Genomic DNA, 17,871 nt, shown 5'->3' with positions numbered 1-17,871 from the left:
CTTACAGATTTTAGTTGAGCTGATCTCAGTCTATTAATTGTGGATTTTGCTAAAATAGTAAGTTGGAAGAATAATCTGCTTCTCTCTAGCACCTTTAAATTTATAAACTTGAATTTTAGTACCTTGTTGAAGAAACATTTGCAAAAAAATAACTTCTTTTTCTCCCCCTCCTCGCAGTGTTTTAGAGCACTTTGCTGCAAGGGACCGCCACCAGCACGACCTGAATATGACTTGGTTTGCATAGGCCTCACTGGTTCTGGCAAGACAAGTCTTCTGTCACAGCTTTGCAGTGAAAGCCCAGAGAATATAGTGTCTACCACAGGTAGGATGCTGCCTTTATTCCATGATGTGCTGTAACGTTGCCCAAGGGTAGCTTCTGAAACACATAGCAAAGGCGGTAGAGAACTTCAGCTTAGTTATCTTGCTTTTGAACGTACCTAATGGATTGCTTTGAAGCTACCACTACTTACTCTTTCAGTGTTTGGTCATACACTGGGGAATATTCATGAAAAAATACAATTTGGAATATGTCTAAAGTCAGAACATACATTGTGGTGTAAGTAGAATCTTTGGAAAGAGACATTCACAGTTTACTGTAGACAGACCTTAAAAGGTTTGTTTCTTCTGTTTTGGTTTTTAAACAGTCTCGTTATACAGACAGAAAAAAAGAGAATGTGATATAAAATAGAATGGGACAGTCATGTTCTGAAACTTACATTGGGATTTATTTCTTCTCATGCTTGGTCAGTACTGCCTTTTGGTATATGCTAGCAACCAAAAGAATAAATGTAATGGAAATGTTTATTTCTGGTGATAATCCTTTCTTTTAGATCAGCAAAGAGACTTGTTTATGTAGTAAGGGCAGATTGAGATCAGAGAATCAATTTACAAAAACCTCCAGTGGCTTTGAGAAGATACATAAAACCAGACACAACGACCACAGCTAAAAAGTATCTTAAGTTCAAAAAATTGGAATATGCACGCTGATATAGATGAATCATAATGCCTTATATTGAAAAGGGTATTTTGATTAAAAATAAAAAACACAGAAAAAAACAAACTTGTAGAGTGAGGAAAAAGGAATACCTGGATGCAAAATTCAGAAAGAGGACAGATTAGGTCATAGAAATGGAAGAAATCTGGTTCTGTGGCTACAACAATTTAGTAAGGTTGATTGGCTGAGGGAACAGATAGTGAGTGTTGTGTGAGTAACTTGTGTATATAGTTATATGGCTTTATATTGTAGCTGTGGTTCATGGGCTTGAATTTTATGATTGTCCCTTAGCAACCCTAACTGGTTTTCAGTGTATCCTTGTTTAAATACAAGATCATAAGGTTATTTAATACAACTGTAAGTAAACAAAGTAAAACAGGTACAAGAAAATACTGGGGGGGGTTCTGCAATGAATAATTAACTCATTGCCTTCGTAGTGATGTTATTAGGGATGTTAAAGAGGTTTGATACTTCACTGTGTGGAGAAGATGTCAATGCATAACTCAAAAGGTTAGAAGGAAATTGTTGAGTAATTCAGTCTTTTATTATTATTATTATTATTATTATTATTATTATTCCTCCCCTTTTCTTTAGAGTTTGCCTGAAATTAGTGCAAGTTCACCTGGACTCTGAAAGCAATAGTAACAGCAATGTAATATAGCAGTATAGATCTATCAAAGGAAATCATGAAAATATGATTTATTTTAAAATTAAAATTCTTATATGTTTCTAGATAGTTGCAACAAAATACCATAACTTAGCGAGGCAACTTGAAGAATGAAAATAGATTCTAGGCAGCATCCACATCAAAATGATGCATACCTAGGCTATTCAGCTTATAATAAAACTACCCATATGTACCATATCTGTGCTATTGTGGTGGGCTGACCCTGGCTGGACACCAGATACCCACCAATGCCGCTCTATCACTCCCCCTCCTCAGCTGGACAGGGGAGAGAAAATATAACAAAAGGCTTGTGGGTTGAGATAAGGACAGGAGAGATCACTCACCAGTTACTGTCACGGGTAAAACAGACTTGACTTGGGGAAAATTAATTTAATTTATTACCAATCAAATCAGAGTAGGGTAATGAGAAATAAAAACATATCTGAAAACACCTTCCCCCAACCCTTCCCTTCTTCCCGGGCTTAACTTAACTCCTGATTTTCCCTACCTCCACCCCCTGAGTGGCACAGGGGGATAGGGAATGGGGGTTGCAGTCAGTTCATCACACACTGTCTCTGCCGCTCCTTCCTCCTCAGGGGCAGGACTCATCACACTCTTCCCCTGCTCCAGCATGGGGTCTTTCCCATGGGAGACAGTCCTTCATGAACTTCTCCAATGTGAGTCCTTCCCACGGGCTGCAGTTCTTCACAAACCGCTCCAGCATGGGTCCCTTCCATGGCGTGCAGTCCTTCAGGAGCACACTGCTCCAGCATGGGTCCCCCACGGGGTCACAAGTCCTGCCAGAAAACCTGCTCCAGCTCCTCTCTCCATAGGTCCGCAGGTCCTGCCAGGAACCTGCTCCAGTGTGGGCTTCCCACAGGGTCACAGCCTCCTTCAGGCATCCACCTGCTCCAGCATGGGGTCCTCCATGGGCTGCAGGGGGACAGCCTGCCTCACCATGGTCTTCCCCACGGGCTGCAGGGAATCTCTGCTCTGGTGCCTGGAGCGCCTCCTCCCCCTCCTTCACTGACCTTTGTGTCTGCAGAGTTGTTTCTCTCACATGGTCTCACTCCTCTCTTCGGCTGCAGCTTGTTGCGCAGTTTTTTCCCTTCTTAAATACATTATCCCATAGGCACTACCACGGTCGCTGATGGGCTCGGCCTTGGCCGGCAGCAGGTCTGTCTTGGAACCAGCTGGCATTGGCTCTGTCAGACATGGGAGAAGCTTCTGGCATTTTCTCACAGAAGCCACCTCTGTAGCCCCCCAGCTACCAAAATCTTGCCACGCAAACCCAATACAGCTATATAAGAAAATATGGTTGAGAATCCAAGAATACAATGTGACAACTTCTCCACTCAGTTTTCAAATTATAACCTGTATTTTTGCTTTTCTCATCAACACCACTCAGGTCCATTCCAGTTTTTGCTCCTTTCTAGGAAGAGAAAGAGCAGATATAATTTTTCCTATATAAAGTATTTTATACACTTACATGTATGCATGCACTAAACATGCAGAATCTAGTATGTAGTATATTGAGGGATTGCTGGAAGCCTTTCATATTCCCTTCTTTTGGCTGTCAATTTCCAATTAAGGGAAAACATCAAACTTCATTAAAGTTTTTTAGTTTTAAGCATATAATAAGCTAATAGAGGATTCATAGATGCTTCTAGTGTGCTTGTAACCATTCTAATACATGCCAGTCAGGTCTGTAAAAGGATCTTTCTGTTAATAACATTTATAAACAGGATTAATACTCTAGGTGTAACCAAAACCTGTGAAGTTTAAACGTAAGAAAACAGTGATTCGAATTGTGTATTGTCTTCCACGTCACCTAAAAATTGTGGAAGGATCACTTCGTATTACTGGTAATCTGAAATCTAAACTTTAGTTCCAGATGCATTAAAAGATCATTTTCTAAAGGTATATTCCATACTAACTCCTTACCAAATGGTAGATGGCCTGGATAGAAGTTTTGTGCGGAATTTAATGCATGCCAGCTATTTAATAGTATCTTTGCAAATTTCATTGCTCATACTGATTTAGTTTCCCCCCCCCATCTTATAACTGATATTTTTAAACATCATATTGAAACAGAATTTCACATGCAAAATCCTGGTTCTTGGTGAAAAAAGTAGTCTTTTCTGAATGTATGCAATTGATTTCAAATGGCCTCTTTAACAAAAATTTACTAATACTCTTTATTTCTCTTTTTAGGTTTTAGCATAAAAGCATTTCCATTCCAGAATGCCATCTTGAATGTAAAAGAACTTGGAGGTATATTCATTTGATTATAAAAACATGCAGTGTCTAAATCTCATGATACAAAACTGTTAGTTGTTTTAAATTTAAAAATGATAAATTTAAAAATTCCAGTGTGGCTGGAATTTAAAACCCATGTTTCACCACAGCAGATAAAGTTGAGAAAAATTGAACAAATGCTGACTAGAAAGAACAAAAAGTAAAAAGCAGGAGGAGCAGAAGGCTAATAAGTATCTGGTATATCTCCTTAATGTCATTTCTCTGATTGCAGAAGTTAAGTCATACGGAAATACAAACTGGGCTATAATTTTAGCATGGCTCATGTGGCAGCTCAGGGAAGTGTGTTCCTTGTGTTTATTGTACGTATAAGCTTTTAATTATGAGCACTAGCTCAGGTAAGCTATATATAGCTTTCAAATCAAACATAGTCCTGCTTGAATTACTTGAAAAGGAGCTCTTGCTTTATTTACTGATCAAGTTGAACTGCCTGTTCTCTAAGTTTCTATTTTGATATACCAAGAATCCCTTCCTGCTCCCTGAGAAACTAAAAAAAAACCACATATTTTCTTCCAAAAATTTAGACTATAAAATAATGTGTATAATTTAGATTACTGTGAAGATGTGCAGTGCCCTATGTACTCTTACCAGGATAACTTGAAATATCTCTCTATATTATGCAACTCAGTTGAGTAATGATATAGAAAGAAATTACAGATTTGATGATTTCCTGTTATGATGCAGCAATCTCTGGTGGGAACTAAGGATGAAATTGTGTACAATGAACATACAGGAGAATGGGGAAAGACTGGAAAAATAAGGCAGATGATAACATTTGTTGTTCAGAAGTTTCTAACAGCATTTTGCTGATAGAAGTTTGGGATGCTGAGGTTTAATCTGAAGACAGATAATGAGGGTGCAAAGGCAATAGGAAGCTGCTGCTTTGGTTCTAACAAGCATCTTTCCAGCCTGGAGACACAGTGCCTGAAACCACCATTTATTCAGTGTATTTATTCAGTCATTTGCTGTTGTAATGATGTCAAAACAGAATGTGAAGTCATGGTGGCAGTTGTGATATGGATATTTATTCAGGACTAAATCAAGATTATAGGCCCATTCTAGAAGCCCACTAATAATTTACAGTTGTTTTTTTTAGAATAAGTCTATTTTATAATTTAGTTTGCTATCTTGTAAATGCAGACTTAGAAACTACTGGTGAGATGCCAGTAAAAATACTAACAACATGTTATAGGGTTTAGTAACTTTCTCTGTTTTATGTACTAAAATATATTGTCATACGTTTGTGTTACATTTTTGTAATCCACCCAAAGGCCTTTTTCACAAGCATAGAGAATCAAAATGTTGTGTAGTCATCTCTGAAATTTCATTTAAGACAAAATGTGTTAAGTGCTTAGCAAGAGCAGAGTGGTAAATATCGGGGATGCTTGAGTTTCCAGCTGGTTGAGCATGCCCAGGAAAAAGAGAGATCAGAACTGTCCTCCCCACTGTTGTTCCTCTTTAAGCTTCATTACCAAAGTAATAAATTCACACTCTTAGGCCAGCTAAATTAATTGTCTAGGTGAGATGAGAGCTTGAGAAAAAATAACTTTAAATAGGATTGGTTAAACAAAGCATGTGTATTTTGCCTTAATTTGGAACTAAAGAGCAAAAGAAGAGAGAGTAGGAGGGGAAGTCACACTGTTGTGCGATCCAAATTGAATGGAAAATATGAACCCTTGGAGAAGATGGCAACAGTTGTCAGGTACTATCTGCCTTGTGAAAAAATGAGGGAGGAGGGAGAAGATGATGTTGAGCTATTAATTCAATTTAATATTTGAATAGTTATGGGAAAACCACCCTCTTCCTTTGTTCTGTGAAGGAGGGGAGTACTGAACACCCTTCTAGCAACATAGCCTGGTAGAGCAGCTAAAATTTCATCTAGTTAGTCATCAGAAAACTGATCCCACAAGTAAATGACAGCCTAAGTCATCCTCACAGGGATGTACTAACACAAAGCAATAAAATCTCTGTACTGTATTTGACTAAAAGACAGTTGACACCTCTACAAAATCTGGTTGTGGAGTGCATGCAATGCCATCTGCAACATAGCTGCATCTAACAGTTTACAGAATGTCTTAGCAGATGAAATTTTTAGATGACCCTGATGAGCTGTCCAAGCTATGAGTCGCAGAGAGATATTCAGCTTCCGAAAGCATTAAAGCTAGATCTGTTTGCTATCAATCATGCTCAGTCTGCTGTTCAAATGGTGCCTAAGCCCAGGCTCTGTCACATAATTTCCTCATTTCGTAGATAAGAGAGATCACTTGCATCTGCCTACAGATCTTAACTTTACTCCTGAGGAAGCTCAGATAAGGATTCAGCAGTAGCCATCTTTCCACTGTTCTTTGAAAACATTCTTTTTCTACAATTAGCTTTTTATGGTGTGAATAGACAATCTGTTGCCTATCTTATTCAAAACAAGTAGGAGCCATGTAAGCAACACCTATCAAAGCTATGTACAATAGGATAAGCAAAACACAAAAACTTCCTAGTTACATTTTTTTGTGGGGCAGGGGGCTGCTTTTTTGTTGATGGGATGTTTTGTGGAGAGAAAAGTAGAAACTTTGGTTTGCTAAAAATTCTCTGTCTCCTGTTGCACTTACAACTCCATTTTCTTCAGGCTGAATCAAAGGGTAGAATATAGCAGCCTAGTTTAGCATCAGAAAAGATACCTACGTTTTATGAACATTCCCCCCCCTGCCCCCCAAAGTTTTTATTTTTTTATTCTAGCCAGAAATGGCTTTGATCCTTTCAAAGGCTAGAGCAGATTCAAACTTTGTGAGCCAGTCAGCGGAAGGGCTAGACAGACAGAACTAACACAGCTGTGGTATGTCTACTAGTCTTAAGTGCCATCATAGAGATAGATGCATAAAGAGTGTTTTGAGCTTTATTTGAGATTACCTGCAGTGTTACCAAAGGTGTGTGACTGCAGCTCAGAAGAAGATACATCTGAGCCTTGCTGGGTGCTCACAGCAGTTGTCAGCCTGGGGAGCTGTGCTGCTCTTCTGAGATCCCAGCTGACCTTCAGCAGAGGTAGAGGGAGGGCAGAGATGGGGTAATAGGTAGAAAGGAAACTGGTAGGTGATTTTCTTGTTGCCAACCATTTGCTGTGTGTTTGTGCCTTTAAAAATTAAAAAAAAAAAAAGGAGGTGATTTTGAGAATGGCTGTCATAAAGTCCAGTTTAGTGTGGTGTGCCACCTACTGCAAACTATTAAAGCTTCAGACTTAAATAACTCTTAGAGCATATCGCAGGGCACATATTTTCTTATCTTCCTTTTAAAATAATCTGTAAGATTTTTTAGGAACTTTTATGAACTTTTAATTAACTTCATGGTCCTGACTAGAACAGGAGATTTTTGTTTCAAATTGCGTGTTTTATTTTAAGATGGTAGTGTAATGCACATGCTGAAGTAGATCAAACTGACTTTTTGCAGGCAAGTGTAAATATGGTGTTTTTAAAACTTCCAAGTGCTTGCAACCTAAATGTTGTTCTAACAGTTTTAAATATCTGAATAGGTAGAGATTCAAAGTTGGAGACAGCACCTAAGTTACCTGATAGGGAAAATACTGAAGGCTTGACTTCAAGATTAATCTCACTGGGGAAGCCTTGAAGGTAGACAAGAGATGACAGAGATGGTTTCCATAAATTTCAGTTTGATAAGAAAAGTAGAAATAAGCACGATAAATTATGCATATTTCTGTTTTTTGTATATATTGAAGATAAATGGAGAATTCCTCAGCAGTTTTGGAGTTGTTTCTTTTATGCTGTTTGTTCAGTGTTGTTGAATTGCTGCAGTGAATATAGCTGATCTAGCAATCTCAAAATGTTCCTCCTTGAGGGAAAAAAACCTGCCAATTCCCTGCTGCCATGCTTTGTGTATGATTGCAGGAGTACAGTGCCTGAAAAGCTGGAGAAAGCAGGCTGTGATCTCTTGGTCTTAAACCCTAGGAAGCAAAAGTCCTGGAACTTTTGAACCTTGAGGAAGGTTTTGGCTTAGCATCTGTATTGCTGCTTAGCAATAAGCAGTAGCAATACAAAATAGCTATTGAAGGGTGACTGACATTACACCTGCGAGAAACTTCTGTATCTGTGTGTGGATGTGTCTGTCAATCTGGACATATTGCATGTACATACAAAGTGCCCATCTTAGAAAGGATTTATAACTTTATTTGTAATAAAAAGGAGAAAACAGGTTGAAAAATAGCTCATGTAAAAAATCAAAAATCCATATGCTGTATTTCTTCAAGAGGATTACTGGGAGATCTAAACAGAAAGTATGTCTGAGATAGATAAGAAGCAGCCAGATCTCTTAAAAATGTGTTAAAATTTCAAGCATCTTCCTGATTACCTAAGAGAACATGGCAGTTTTCCTTGTGAGGAAGTGATGGAAAGTGAAGTTTTAAATCCTACATAGATTTAGAAACAGGTATTTCAAAAGCCTTTTTATAAGGTTTTTCAGGGAGGGGGTAGGGTATATTTAAAAATTTTGCAAGAACATACAAGAGTTGTTGGTTTTTTTCCCTTCCCTTCCTTCTTACTCCCCCACCAATGGGGCAGTCTTTCAGGCAAGAAGATTTTTGTGGTGCAGTTGACATATTCCTTGTCATCTTTTAATCTTTTTACTAGTTATAAACTGTCTGTTTAATATCAGTAGAGGAATTAACTATGTAACTTTTTATCAACTATATAACCTTCAAATAGGTGGGTGTCTTTATTTCAGGTGAGTGGATGTTATACTTGAAGTGGTAGAAAAACTGGTTGCAGCCTGCAGTCTTTCATGGCCCCAGGTTAACTATTTTTGGTGGGAAGGAAAAAAAGTTCTTCCCTGTATTGAGAATATAACTTCTCTGGAGCTGTGATGTATTCCTCCTTCTGTTTTGAGGTGAATAAGACCTTTCATGCACAGGCTAGACTATCTTAAAGCAAGGGCTGCGTGACATTTATTGTGCTCTCGATAGAGACTTGCTGCAAGTTTGACAACTAACAAATTTGATGCCTTTAAATTGCTTTCAGTGAATTTTTTCCTGTAATGCTGTGTTCTGTTCTCCTTTAAGTACTGAAAAGGAGGGAATTGAAGGTAGCCTCAGACTGCTGTGAATGAAGATGTAAACAGAAGTATTCATAGTTAAAAGGAAGATTTGCAGCTCTGCATTTTGCATAATATTTACAGGAGTGCAACCTGGTTTGGATGTGTATTAAACTGCACATAACTCTCAAACTCTTCCCCCCAGCTTCCAAGGGGCATTCGAGAGGGTATTTATTGGCACTGATAACAATAATAAACTGTATTAATATGGAAACACTATACCCTTGGCTGATAATCAAAAAGAATTTCTTTATTTGATATTTAAAAAATTACAAATGAAAACTTTTTAAAATTTTGAACAGTTAGTTGAATTTACCTGCCCTGTAGTAATGCTGAATGACTGGGGTTTTTAATTACAGCACCTCATAGTTTTTCTATTAGAAGAGAGATTGTTTTTTTCCTTTTATAAAGTAATTCAAACCTATGTTTGATGACTGAATACTATCTTTTCTAATAAGTAGCATGATTGTGTTGTGGTGGGTTGGTTGTTTGTTTAGGGTTTTTTTCCCCAATTTATTTGTAAATGGGATGTTTTAGTCATATCACATGACTTTTGGCTCCTGTGGATTTGTTGCTGAGGGAAACAAATTGTATGCCTGGACACGAGTCATGGCTCTTGCCTGTCTCTGAGCAAAATACTACAAAACTACTACACTGAATGTCACATTTTAGTGAACCCCTTGTATAACATGTTCCCTAGGTCTAATGTGAATTGTTGTTATGTTTTTCTGATGCTTTGGGGATTTTTACCTGAGTGGTTTGGGGTTTTTCTTGTTGTTTGGGGTTTTTTTAAACTTAGTTTAGGCATGAAGTGATTTAGGAAACAGCCATGTACCTGCAAAGCTCTTAGAGCAACACATGGTATTAGGCTGACAAACCTAAATGCTTATCTCATGTTACTATTGTTTGATAGGACATTTTGGGTACCAGTTAAATTTCTGGTTTCATTTCGGTAGTCTCTGAGAGCCTGAGGATGTTTGATGGATGCACATTACATTCTGGATTGTCGGAGAACTTGGACTTTGAATTTCCCTGTCTTAGAAACCTTTGGAATAGAGGAAAAGATTAATTCATAGAATAGTCTGTGCTAAACTACACCTTTAAAAACAACTGCTTGTTCTGTAAGACTAAATTTGTCATACCGTGAAGTGTGATGGCTGGATCATTATTCATAAGCCAGTGTTTCCTGCCCAGGATTGCACCACAACATACTACCTAATGCTCTGGAGAAAGAAGCTGAGAACAGGTTGTGCTCCCTGGATATGAAGAGTTAAGGCAAAAGAATATAAGCTTATTTGTCTTGTAGAAATTGTGATTTCCAGTTGCTGATAGCTTATTGATGCCAAGAATTACTTTTCAAGTGCATTTGTTAGAAAAATGAGTTAAAATGGCACCCCGAGGTACAGACTTTCTCAGTCTTCTTTCTTGTCTGCTTAGTACAAATTTTTTTTATTCTTAAACCTCAGGCTGTGATTTCATCAGAATTGAAGCATAAGCAAGTTCAGAGCAGGTCACTATTCTAATGGAAAATCTTGAAGGAAATACCAAGTTTTGTTGGGCATTATTAGGTGGTTCTTAGAACTATGCCATGGTGACTGGCCAGGGCTGGAGAGAAAAGGACTACTATGCTTTGATGGTGTTTCTTTTGGGACAGTCGATGTGGAGAAACAAAGTTCACCAGCTAAAGAACCTGAACCAAAAAGACAGGGCCATAAGGTCAACAAATCAGCATACTGCTTTTCTGGCTCCAGTGTCTCATGTAGGGATCTATGTGCTGCTTTCTTCCATGTGCCTGGATACAAGAGGTCAAATGCTCTGCATTTCACCACACAATTTTTCTCCTTAGAAATAGTACAGTTACAGAGATAAGACTCAGTGTCTGGCAGCGACATGTGGTTGAAAAGTAGCTGGCTGAAGTTTAGAGTAGATAAGACAGAAGTTATATTGCTGGGGGGGGGGGGGAAAAGACCTTCAAAGAACTGATCATGGCGTTGGCCTTTCAGTTCATTGAAAATTATTCTCTACCAGTTTTTAAAGTAATGTGATACTTCAGAAGCCTGCAACACTGCTGTGTGTGGCTATGTAAATAGTGTCCCTCTGGCAACTTGCTCTACTTGGTTCTGACATACACAGCTGTTTGGAAAGACTGGGACATCTAACAGATGCTATGAAATTCTTTACAAGTACAATTGATAGATATTATGGTGGTACAGAAACATAGAATTAACTTTCAGTGCAATCCCTCTTCTGTATAAGTAATGTTGATCTTCAGAAGTTGATAAAATAAATGAAACACCTATCCTATTTGTGTGTTGTTACTTTATGAGTCTAAATTAATAGAGAAATTAAGCAAGGTCTTGACTAAATCCCATGACCGTTTACCTTTAACCATCTCTTTAGATCTCTTGCAGAAAAACACTGTTCAGGTCTGACTTCAATATCCTCTATAGGAAGATGAGTGTGTTCACAACATTCATTAGCTACCTAAATTGGCTAATTAAGGTTCTAGTGTGGCTGGTACAGAGAAGGGAGTAACTTCATGTAGCGAGATTTGAATACTCTGAGTTGGATGCCTAAAGTGTATGGTGTAAATTCCTTCTTAGATATTGATTTCTTCACCTTTGTTTAGTGGCTGTCTTTTCTGTTGCACAGTGTACAAATTAATTGAATATTTTAAGTATCATATCAATGTTATAGTAATTATGTTGCATTAAATTCTCATTTCGTGCCTACATTTTGGTCAGAACTTTTGTGTAGTTGTTTTGTTTCACAAAAAAAATGGAGTTTTATTATTATCAGCACTTGGTATCTATGTCTACATTAAAGTTCACTTCTCTCTATCTCAAAGTAAGAATAGTGTCTGTAAAAGATACTTTCAGCACATTTCTGCAAACCACTGTCTTGCAGACATGTCAAGCTTTCTACTAAAGTATTGCTACTGCTGTTCACTTTTTAGTGTTAGTCCCCATGAGTGTAGTGCCAGATTCAGACAGACAAAGAATAGCCCATATCCAAATCTTAGTTTAGATAGTTTGACAGCTGTCAAATACAATTTTTTTTTCCTACCTCAGTGTTACAAACATATGCTGCTCTCCAGGGGAGACAAAAGCTTTCTATAGATAACCTTATTGCTTGGCTTCTTTTGAGATGGCTGAGTGCCGCTGAACTGTGTCCTAAAAATTACTGTGGCACATAAGCCTGTATAGTCACTCGTGTCTGCTGTTGGGGTCTTCCAGAATACTTAGTGTGGCTGACAGAGCAAAAGCAGTTGAAATGAATGCCTTTGCATGTTGTCACTGTTCAACTCACTATTGTATCACCATTCTCCTCATTAAGTGTCTAATTACAACTTTAATAGGCCTTCCTGACACTTTTTTTCTAGTTATGAAGTGTTTGCCTGATAGTTTGGAGATGAACTGGAAGACCTTATCATGCTCAGAAATGAGCAACTGCCATAACAGAAGCTACAGGTTATGAAAGGAGCTGCAGGGCTAAGGAAAAAAGAATGGGCAAAGGTTTATATATTAATACCAAGATATTTCAGTGAGAAGGTATGGGGTTAGGCTAGGTGGCACTGAGAGCATAGTAGTTCTGCCAGTACTTATTAATGGAGCAGAAACTTTCAGGGATGAAGAACTGCATTGAGTCAAATTCCTTCCTTATTTAAACATTAGTTTGATGTTTGTGACGTTTGGATTTATGGTTGCTTTTTTCCTTTTTATTCTTTCAATGATGTATATTTAGGAGAGAAAATTTAGTCCATTGCTTTGATTGTTCTAAGTAGAAGGGTTATTTTCAAATACAAGTGTTAAATCTGTTTAACTATACTTGTTTTAATTAGTTCTTATTATTGTCTTGAAAGGGACTGACAATATCAGGAAATATTGGAGTCGTTACTACCAAGGATCCCAAGGGGTAATATTTGTATTAGACAGTGCCTCCTCTGAAGATGATCTAGAAACTGCTAGGAATGAACTGCATTCTGCTCTCCAGCACCCACAGTTATGTACTTTGCCGTTTTTAATACTGGCCAATCATCAAGACAAGCCAGCAGCTCGCTCCGTACAAGAGGTATGTTAACGTGGCAGCATCTTGCCTGTTTGTATTTACTATCTGCACACCACTGACCCAGTATTACATATTACCCTGACATCCTAGTTAAGGACTGGCCTCAGTTACTCTTTGCTGTAAGTACACAGACCAAGAACAGTCCCAGCCCCTAAGAACTTAGTCCAATGCACTCTATACAGGCTTAGTTGTTCTGGAAAACAGACAAGTAATACTTGGATACAAACACAGTTCTCCTGCTTTCACCATATTTTGCTTAAGGAAGAAAAGATGTTTTTAAACTACTCTTATCAAAAGCTGCTGGGACAGTGATTTTTTGTTTTGCTTGGGGTTTTATTTGCTATTAGTTTTAATCTTGCACTATCCCATTACTAAATTCTTTGCAACTGCTTAAACCAATAGATTGCAGCCATGGGTAGTCTTGTATGTAAAAGCTTTTTTCTTAGCTGTTATGTACTGATGTGAGGGCAAAGTTGCAATTCCTGTTCTGAAATCCTTAACCTGTTCTGATTTTCTTATTTTAAGGAGTAATGTCATTGTCTAATTTGTAGCTATCACATAGTAAATTATATAATTATTCTATTCAGTGTACCTTTTGCTCTTAAGTTTCTGAAAAATTCTTCTTACCTACATTCCTATCATGTCACATACCTTTGAGGAAATGCTGAAAGTTACCGATTCTTCATGAGAAGCTCCACTTATTCTTCTAAAGTTGTAGGAAGAAATTAATCTTTGATTGTATCATTCTGTTCATAAATGTCATTTAAAGGACTCTTCCCATTAAAGATTGTATGTGAAATCTCCTGTTTGTTCCGTGAGTGGTGTTTTTTACTACGGCAGATTCAAAACTGTTTTAGCATCTTACTGTGTTGCTGCTTTGTATTTAAAATTGTTGCTTTCTTAGATGTGCTTTTGTCAAAAAGATGATCTTTCTGAAGAATGCCAATTTAATTCAATGCAAAATGTATTGATCCGTAGGATAACTGCTATTTGTACAGTATAGTTTTTTGTACATTCTGTATTGTTTTATTGCTATTTATGCCTCTAGTTAGCAAAAAGAAATAGAGGATAAAATGTTAAGCTTATGTGTTAAGGAGAAATGTAAATGTGACTAGGGTATAGTGACATTTTTAATATCAGAAGAAGAGAGTGAGAATCATGTAAGCTATACTGTAAAATGTTTTATTAAATTATTGGTCCTTTCCTCCAAGAATCTGTGCTTAAGAAAGAAAAAAAAAACCAACACAACCCCAAAACAAAAACCAAACCAAACCAAAAAAAACCCTGAAATAAGGAATTTGGATTTAGTATATCAAGTTACATAAAAAGGTAAACTGAAATGATGCAGGGATAGAATCTACAAGTTCTAGGTCTTGTTCACCTAAAATTGGATTTAGGAAGAAGTAATTAATATTTAAAAGAAATGTAATATAGATTTTAATATATTAGTTTATAAGTTTCTTCTAGTTTATTGTGCAGTGTAAAAGCAAAGCATGTATTCCTAAGCCTTCCACTTAGAAAAATGACAGTCCTGAGACACAACTGGTTTCATTTTATTCATCCAAATATACCCAAGGTGTTTTGATTTTACTTTTTTCATAGAGCAATGCAGATTACAATTTCCATCAATGGAAATGCTTTTTTCACATGATTCAAGTATTTTTAAGCCTTTATTATTTTACTACTGTTTTTCCTTTTTAAAGCCTCCAAGTTGGGTTTAAAGTTAATTGAAGATTTTGATTATAAATCTCATTTAAGAAACGTTCCTTCTCCGGTTTCATGAGAATAGTGAATACAGGAGAGGAACAATGTCTTTATGCTATGTGACATATACCAGTTAGTTTGCTTTACCCCAAATTATAGACATAACTCTCCATTTTGCAGTTGAGCCCATGTGGATAGACTTTTGGGCCTGTACTGAATCTTTTGTGTATTTAGAGTTAGCATTTCTTCTCTTTTATTGACAGTACCCTCATTTTCTCCTTATCCCTCTGCATCATTACTGATTGCTTGATATCTCAGTAGAGGAATAGATCTTTATGTGCTTACAGTAGCATTTAAATATGTTTCTACTGCATGCTCTTCATAAAAAAAAATCTTTCAGTGTATTTTCATAGCAAACAAGTCTTGCTACTTTGAGTCTGTATGAAATGCTGAATACAAGAATTTTGTTAAATGCGCACAGCTTATGCATATTTAAAAAAAACCCAAACTTGTATCGAGCTCAGTGTAGGTCTTTGAAATTCTTTACTTAAGAATAGTAGAAAACAAAATTACAAAAAAGAAATGAAGGAGAATGTCACAAAGTTGTTACTGGTATTTTGTCCCTGAAAAAATTATGTCCTGTATTTGCTGTGAATTCAAAGTGGGAGCCTTACTTGGTCAATTCTGCCGATGTTGAAATAGAAATTTCTTGCTTTCCTAAAGGCTTTGCTGTGTTTTTGCCCTCATTATTGAAGTGTGAAATGAAAGAAAATAAAATGCTGAATCATCATAGAACCATTTATTACTTCAAAAAGAGCATTTTTAAAGCTTTAAAAAAATGTTGAGCACTGAGTTTTATTAGACATTTTTGCAGAGCTAAGTCCATTAAATATAGCTATTGCTTTACTTTTTTATGTGTCACAAGACAAATGAATTACAGTTGAAATTTAGAAGTATGTATGCATTCTTTTAGACAACAAGTTGCCTTTCTTTAATGGATATGAAAGGACCCCTTGGAGTATAATTAAATGTCTGAGTGGTGCGTAATAGGAATTATAGAAAAATTATCTACAACAAAAATCCTTCACAAAACTGTACAAGTGCCAAGCAGTTTCTGCAACAGATGTTAGTTATATTTATTATTGGGAAGTGCAGTTGCTTCAGTTTTTCAAAATTTTATATTTTATTTTTAATGTGTTTTCTCCATGCATTGCTTAGTATTGTAGAAGTTTCTATAGTATTGTAGAAGCTGCATGCTGTAACTATTAAGCAATGTCATGAATAGTTCAATTCAAAACGATGACTATTTTTAAGAATATCCATTTAATTTGTTTAATTTATGAAATGCAATTGAACCTAATTCATTTTGCAGGCATGATTGGAGAAAATACTTAATATTATTGAAGTGATTAGGAAAAATTACAGGAGACGCTAAGTTGAAATACTAATCAGTAAATGTAATCCTTTTTTCCTTTGTTCAGTTGCTGGTTGGCTGTTTCATATTTTTTTAATTTTAAAATGAAACCAAGAGAGTACATTTGACACTTCATTCTAGAAACTATAAATTAAGATGTCATTTTAAATACTGTGCCTCTTATTTCTGTTATGTCAACTTGTATGGTGTTTGTTCCACCTTCCCATGTCAAAGATATTTGTAAGTTGTTTTAATGTTCTTGTGACAGTAGCACATATTTGTTTTCAAATAGCTACTGAGTGATTTCAACTGAGCCATGTTGAAATAAAGACTGCATATATTAACCACACTGTAAAACTCAATCATATTTGAGTCAATAGGTATGTTGCAAAATAACCTTATTTTAGATTAAAATTACAATAATGGATCAGTCATATGTAAGTCAGTTCTTACTGCTGTTTTGGAAACCTCCTGAATTAGTAAATATAGTTACAAATGAAAAATAAATTTAGTTACTTGGCAGATGGGAAGATGATTTAGTAGTGGCATATCAGTTTGTTTGGCCACTGTTTCCAAAATACAGGGTGCAATTCTAGAACAGTGTACCTAATTATATTTTTTTAATAAGTATCTTACTGATGGAGTGTGCTGCTGTTTTTCCATCACAAAGGTGCTTTTGATTATAACAAGTGGTTTTGATTAGTCAGATTTCTGTTACAGGCTTAAAATATTACAGGAGATTTATGGTGTTAAGAGCACTGTAAATTGCTTTGCAAGGGAACAGCAGCAGCATGACTATGATTACCAACTTGTTGATTTTTATTTTGGAATCTATATTACTATGTTTAATAATATCAGAAGCTGGATGTTGCAGTGGATTCCTGTGATTTGAACCAGTATGCAAACTGAGAGTTGCTTTCCTCCCAAGTCAGAGCAATATTTAGGAGTCGCAGGTAAGATGGGTTGGAAGTTGTCCATAGCCACTGTACTTGAGGAACAGGCTGTGCTGAACAAACACTCATCTGAGTCTGTTGAGGACTTCTGGAAGCCATGTAGGACTGGCCAAAGTAGAAACCCAATCGAACCATGGAGCTTTGCCAGTTCGATGGTGAAGCAGTTACATGTTTGGGTGGCGGGGTGTTGATTTTGGGGAGTTTCTTTGGGGTTGTTTTTTTTTATATTTAAGGCTGTTTTCAAGATTGCAGTTGGACTAGATGATTGTTGTAGGTCCCTTCCAACTGAACTATTCTGTTCTAAGATCATATATGTGAAGGCATTCATAGTGTATAACCTTTTGGGGGGGTTTCTTTTAGTTATCCAAAAGTGCAGGCAATTAATACATTTCTTTCATAGATATAAATTGGTGACCACTAGTACCAGGGGAAATCATTCAAGATATATTCTAAATTCCCTTTTTAAAAAATGCTAGAACTTTTTAATATAGACTTACTAGTAGACTGAATCAGAAGTCCTCTCAGTCTATTTTAAGATTATATTATCTTTTTAAATATTGTTGTCAGGGGAAAAAAAGGTGAAAAGATTATGTAGTGAGCTGATCACAAGTGCTTTTTTTTCCTCTTGCATACAAGATCTTACTTTAAAGTTGCGGTGTGTGAAAGT

At 36.6% G+C, this 17,871-nt stretch overlaps 2 protein-coding genes across 4 annotated transcripts in view; both read left to right on the top strand.

Annotated features, from left to right (window-relative positions):
• Positions 1-17,871, top strand: part of LOC126035287 (uncharacterized) — a 546,802-nt gene that overhangs the window by 76,560 nt on the left and 452,371 nt on the right. The gene's annotated exons all lie outside the window — the stretch shown is intronic.
• Positions 1-17,871, top strand: part of LOC126035290 (ADP-ribosylation factor-like protein 15) — a 278,079-nt gene that overhangs the window by 126,075 nt on the left and 134,133 nt on the right. For both annotated transcript variants that reach the window (XM_049793722.1, XM_049793721.1), the window contains exons 2-4: positions 178-322; positions 3,876-3,935; positions 12,928-13,136. In XM_049793722.1, the coding sequence (XP_049649679.1) occupies positions 178-322; positions 3,876-3,935; positions 12,928-13,136 (414 nt within the window). The remainder of the gene's footprint in view (positions 1-177; positions 323-3,875; positions 3,936-12,927; positions 13,137-17,871) is intronic.

Source organism: Accipiter gentilis, chromosome W, assembly GCF_929443795.1.
Source record: "Accipiter gentilis chromosome W, bAccGen1.1, whole genome shotgun sequence".
Taxonomy (NCBI): Eukaryota; Metazoa; Chordata; class Aves; order Accipitriformes; family Accipitridae; genus Astur; species Astur gentilis.
The sequence above is the reverse complement of the archived record's forward strand: the minus strand, read 5'-3'. Positions and strand labels throughout refer to the sequence as shown.